The sequence below is a fragment of the Dromiciops gliroides genome, chromosome 4 (assembly GCF_019393635.1).
Source record: "Dromiciops gliroides isolate mDroGli1 chromosome 4, mDroGli1.pri, whole genome shotgun sequence".
Lineage (NCBI taxonomy): Eukaryota > Metazoa > Chordata > Mammalia > Microbiotheria > Microbiotheriidae > Dromiciops > Dromiciops gliroides.
The window spans coordinates 161,890,691-161,896,690 of record NC_057864.1 but is presented as its reverse complement, the minus strand read 5'-3'; the positions used below and the strand labels follow the sequence as shown (position 1 = coordinate 161,896,690).

The 6,000-nt window shown below is 48.3% G+C and overlaps 1 protein-coding gene across 1 annotated transcript; it reads right to left on the bottom strand.

The window, feature by feature from the left end:
* Positions 1 to 1,884: 1,884 nt before the first annotated feature.
* LOC122753133 (protein S100-A6-like) lies at positions 1,885 to 2,978 on the bottom strand. Its single transcript, XM_044000258.1, has 2 exons — positions 2,841 to 2,978; positions 1,885 to 2,022 (listed from the first exon to the last, which is right to left on the bottom strand). The coding sequence occupies exons 1-2, from the start codon at positions 2,976 to 2,978 to the stop codon at positions 1,885 to 1,887; spliced, it is 276 nt and encodes a 91-aa protein (XP_043856193.1).
* Positions 2,979 to 6,000: the final 3,022 nt, after the last annotated feature.

Below are 6,000 nucleotides of genomic sequence, written 5' to 3'. Positions count from 1 at the left end.
CCCTCATGGAACCCACTCACCACTTATATGCCCTTAGAAGAGTGGGTATTCCTGAGGGTAGCGATCAACTATAATTGGTTAACACATAATGAGAAAATGAATATTATATTGAGGTGGACCTATTCTAGTGAGGGGCGGTGGGATGGGACTTTAATCACCCAGACCTGTCTGACAGAACACAATGGGCCCGATTTCACCCAGATTAGATTCAATTCTTTGTAAGTTTCTCTAATTGGTTGGGGTCTCCCACCCAGGATAGAAAGGGCCCAATAGCTAGAGGTGGGTTTGAAATACGGGCCAGATCTTCTCAACCCTTTAGCTTCCAAGCTATGAGAACAATTTCAAATTCCCCTTGAAAGTGAGACTGGGAGGGGCAGCTAGGTGGTGCAGTGGATAGAGCACCAGCCCTGGAATCAGGAGTACCTAAGTTCAAATCCAGCCTCAGACACTTAACACTTACTAGCTGTGTGATCCTGGGCAAATCACTTAACCCCCATTACCCCGCAAAAACAAAAAAAAAGTGAGACTGGGGAGTCTGAATGTCTAGTGTGAGGACTTGAGAGGCCCAGATGTTTCCAAACTTAGGGTCAAGGACAGAGGGTGTGACAGAGAGAGAGGTCAGCTATAGGAAATGGACCAAAGTGTTGGTGATGAATGTAAGGATTTAGGGGTACTGCATGTCAGAGGGCTGAGTGTTAGGACAGGGGATGGATGTACGGAATGAGGGCTGAGTGGCAAGTACAGGGAGATAGTAATGAGTTTATATGTAAGGGACAGAGGATGACTTAGTGTTATGGCTGAGGCCCAAGTGGGGACTAAGAGATAGTCTAGGAGATAGGAGTAGAGGGAGAAGGCTCCCAAGGGTACAACTCTGCCAGGGGTTCAGGCACAGTGTTATCACAGGTCAGCTTAGCCTGCAAAGTCCCCAAGGGCAGGGAGCATGACTGTGTATCTCAGACTGTATAGGCCAGCCTTTTCAGAATGGGTGATAAAGAAGAGAGCACCACACCGGAGGTCATGAGCTCAGGATCTAGCCCTTTAGTTACAAAGAACTTAGACAAGTCACATGGGGATAGACGGGAAAGGGGCCTTACTATCCTCTGAAAAAATGCTAGGTTTGGCCTAGATGATCTTAGGACATCCTTCAGGTGTCTGATTCTAAAATTCTAAAAAGAGACAAGCCCCATCTGACTGCAGTCTAACGGCACCCACCCCACCTCCTCTACAACAGCCCATCTACCTGGATCCCTTCCAAACCCTGAATTCTCCATCCGAGGAAGCCTCCCATTATTAAACCTGCCAACTCGGATGACTCTTAGAAGAAAGCTTGACGCAAGCAGTTTGCCTTGGTGATATGTTGCCCTGAAAAACTGAGGTCTGTACAGATTACCCAGTTAAACCGTAAGTTCTCAGGGAGTGGGGCCTTCTCCTTCCCCTGGGTCCTCTCCTCCTTCGTGAGGCTACATTGCAATAGGGTCCCACTCTGGGGAGCCCTTTTAACAGTATGGAATTCAAAGATAATGGGAAGAATTTTAAAAGGAAGGAGCCAACTTAAGTTGCGCAGGGGATGGGACACTGGCTTTGGAATCAGGAGGACTGTAATTCAAATCTGGCCTCAGATACTTACCAGCTATGTGACCCTGGGCAAGTCACTTAACCCCAATTGCTTCAAAAAAAAGAAAGAAAGGAAGGAAGGAAGGTACAAGGGGTACAGAGTTAAGGGTAAGGAGGCTAGAAAAACAAACTGCAGTGAGTCAAGAATCAAGAATCAAGAATCATAAAGAAATCAAAATACAGGTCCGAACTTTATTTAATATACAAATATTATAGCATGCACCCATTGCTGTGGCAAGTCAGCTAAGGGCCTCAGTCTCTGCAGACTATTTACTCTCCCTTCAGCAGGTCACTGTAGGCCATGACCAAGGATCCCAGGAAAGAGACAAACTCCTGGAAGTTCACTTCCTGATCTTTGTCCTGATCCAGTTCTTCCATCAGTGCTGCAATGTCATCTGCATCTGTTGGCTAATATGGCAAAGTGAGAAATCCATATTCCATTAAGGAGACCTCCTTTTCCTTCCTAGGAGTGTTCCCTCCATCTGTTAGCCTCCCTCCACTACTACCCCCAACCTAACCTAACCCCCAACCCCAACTGTTTCATCTGGGATATTCCACATTCCACCCATTTCTTTTTTTTTTTTAGATCCCTGACTCTTTCTATTATTTTGTCCCATTATTTAGGCATATCTGGAATGGCTGAGAGCAATGATTCCAACGGAAACTGTCCATCACTTTCAGTTGTCAAGGACCTATTCTTCCATCCTCCCCCCCACCCCCAACACCCTTCCAGGAATCAGGTGAGGACAAGGTGTAATTGCCCCCCCCCCAACCTCCACCCAGCCCTACATCACTCTTTTGGTTGTTTTGTTTTGTTTTGTTTTAGTGGGGCAATGGGGGTTAAGTGACTTGCCCAGGGTCACACAACTAGTAAGTGTCAAGTGTCTGAGGCTGGCCTTGAACCCAGGTCCTCCTGAATCCAGGGCCAGTGCTTTATCCACTGCGCCACCTAGCTGTTCCCCCTACATCACTCTTTTTTTTTTTTTTTTTGGCAGGCAACGGAGGTAAAGTGACTTGCCCACGGTCACACAGCTAGTAAGTGTCAAGTGTCTGAGGCCGGATTTGAACTCAGGTACTCCTGAATCCAGGGCTGGTGCTTAACCACTGCGCCATCTAGCTGCCCCCCCCCCTACATCACTCTTAATGGGTTCCTGAAGGGCAAAAAGCTGGGTGGGACAAAAAGGGAAAGAGAAGCAAAAAAAAATTAAAAAGAAAAAGATACTAACAGACCCAAGGGTGAGTTCGTTTTCGATCAATTCCTTCACCTCCTTCTTGCAAAGACTGAGTTTGTTACCCTCCCTGCTTGAATATTTGAGGAAGACGGTGAGAAGACTAGAAATAGCTTCCGTCAACTGGGTCGTCATAGCTGCCAGGTAGACTTCAGGGAACTGAGAGGAACAAAGGAAAAGATGAATGAGAGGGAGAGGAAGAGGAGGGGGGATGTCTTTCTTTTTCAGTCACTGGGGGTGAGAATTCAGAAGGCCTGGGCCCAATGGAGGGTGTTGGGATTTTCAGGTGCCGAAGTCAGATTGGGTGAACAGGGAGAAGAGAGTCCCCGTTAACATGCTGGGCTATTCTTTCATCCTGGATGTAGTAAATGGGGCACAGATTTGACTGCAGGGCTAGATGAGTCCAAGAGAAGAGAGGAAAGATCAAACGGGGCAGCAAGCAGCAGCTGACACCTTCCAAATTCATAGCTGGGCCCACTCAAACTAGCTGAATGAACTGTACACAGACAGAACCACCCACTCTTAAGACTCTCCTAGATTGCTAAAGCTCAAAGGGATTTTTCCCTTAAAGATCTGGTCTGTTTCTGACATTTTACAGACTGAAAAACTGCAGTGACTCCTCCAAGGTCACACAATTAGCTCGTGGCAGAGCTAGGTCTCCTGACTCTCAGATGCTATATTCCTTCCACTACACTGCGGTCATAATCACACCCACACAGTTCACACCACTATACACACTCATCACCCAGCAGGATACACCCTTACATGTAAGCAGAAAGATAAACACCCACATCTACCTTCAGAATGCCCTGGACCATCCAATGAGTGTCAGGAACAACTTTAGCCCATCCCAACACTGGGCACCTGATCCCCTCCTCCTCCTCCGTGCCCCTGAGGCATCAGTGGCAGAGCAGGGATCCCCAAAGAGGTGTGGTCACACAGGCCAGGAGCTCTCAGCAGCCACTGGAGGACAAAGAGGCCCAGCTAGCATGGAGAAGAAATCCACAAGCCACTACTCAGGAGGAGGATGAGAACCCTACGTCCCAGGCAGGGAGAGACCAGGGCATTGAGGGAGAGCCAACTGGCAGAGTCCCGATGAGAGAGAAAGAACTCACCTAAAGCAGAGGAAAGCAGACACGAAAAGTAGGTGACCACAGATGGGATGCATCACTGTCCAGCCACTCTTATAGCCCAAGCCCCTTGCCTCTGGGCCCCTACCTCCACCCCACCTGAGGGCACGAGAGGGCTGGCTCTCTGAGGTCCCACCCTCCCCACGCCCCATCATGCTGGGGGAGGGAGGGAAGGAGGGCCACTGCACCACACCTCACCCCAGGCAAAGCCTCCGGGCTGCTTACCTGACTCTACTCCTCATCCCCTGCCGGGGCCTCCCAACCTAGCAAAACAGGCATCTTCTGGCTCACACCTGGCAGAAGAAGCGCAGCCCTGTCCTGGTGGGCAGCAAAGTGGGCTGCAAACAAAAGATCCAGACTGAACGGGGAGAGTGCATTCCCAAGCAGCCTCTCCCTCCAGGGCTCTGGCCAGAGCTCTCAGTCTAATCTTAAAAAACTGTTTTTCCGGGGGCACCTAGATGGCACAGTGGATAGAGCACCAGCCCTGGATTCAGGAGTACCTGAGTTCAAATCTGGCCTCAGACACTTAACACTTACTAGCTGTGTGACCCTGGCCAAGTCACTTAACCCCAATTGCCTTACTAAAAAGAAAAAAAAGAAAAGAAAAAACTGTTTTTCCACCTGTGAAATGGGATGAGGAAAATTCCCTTTGTTACTTCTTCCCCACTCATCCTGGTGTTACTCTGGATATGCCTCCCCTCCACCCCACCACCCACCTCTCTCCACCACAGGTGCAATGGATAGGACCGGTGGGCACAAGTTTTTTATTTGTCACGTCCATTCGTGCAGTGTATATGCATGGATTTGGGTGGACCTGGGGTAGGTCCCGTAAAAAGTTTGAGTAGGTGTCTGGAGGAAAGAAGAGAATTCAAGGTTTGTCAGCCTGCTCAGGTCCAGCTCTTGAGGACCTTAAGTGTGACTTCAGAAGCCCTAGTGAAAGACCCCAGTCCAAAAAGAAAAAACAAAAAATCACCTCCTCCCCTGATAGTCCACCATTAGACCTTTGACTTCAGACTTGGTCCCCTGCCTGATATTCCTAGGAGGTATAAGACATGGATCTTCATTAGACATTTAGACATAGCTGAGTATGTCACAACACTTCCTGAGAGCCAGAGTTTGAGGTTTGGGGGTTTTTTTTTGGGGGGGGGGGTTGGTCAGGGGAGCCGTGGAGAATAACAATCATAGCAGTAACAACTAATTTCTACCATGCAATAAGGTTTGCAGACTATTTTCCACATAACAACCCCATGAGGTGGAAAATTAAGTTCATAGAGGTCAAGCTAGTAAAAGTGGAAAGTGAGAGGGGGCAACTTCAGCAGGAGGACCTGAGCATCTTTGAACAGGGACCTAAGCTAAGGGGATGATTGGGGAGGCAGGCAGTGTGGGCAGCTGAAGCCAAAATTTTACCTCAACAGCTTTCTTTGCCCTGGGCTAGCTGGACAGTGTCTGTGTGACATAATCATAATTGTGACATCATGCCCGTTATAGTTATTGGAGGCGTTCCCTGGGCACATTGCATTTCAAGGGACTCTACTCTCTGATTCCTCTTCACTTTCCTGCTTTCTCTGGGAGTTTGGGGTTGCAAAGCTAGGACTGGTCTCTCCATTCCACAGAAGAAGAAAACAGTAGGTTTTCTAGAGTTAGTTTAGTGCTCCCCACCTTGGGTTGGGACTTTCCCAAATAGGAAGAGAGACAGGGCAGAGGCAGGAGAAGGGATGGGAAGAGGTAGGATAAGAACTCTGATGCCCTAATGCTCTTGGGGTAAGTAGAAAGGGCACAAAAGCCAGAAGACAGATTTGATTCTGAGCTCTGTCTGATACTTAGTATCTCTAAGACCCTGGGCAATTCACTTAGTCTTGGTAGGCTTCAGATCCTTTATCTGTAAAATGGGAATGTTCAATTAAATAAGCTTTTATCAAATGCCTACTGTGCGCCAGGCACTGTACTAAGCATTCAAATTAACAAACCATAGCAAAAGATAGTCCCTGGGGGCAGCTGGGTGGCTCAATGGATAAAGCACTGGCCCT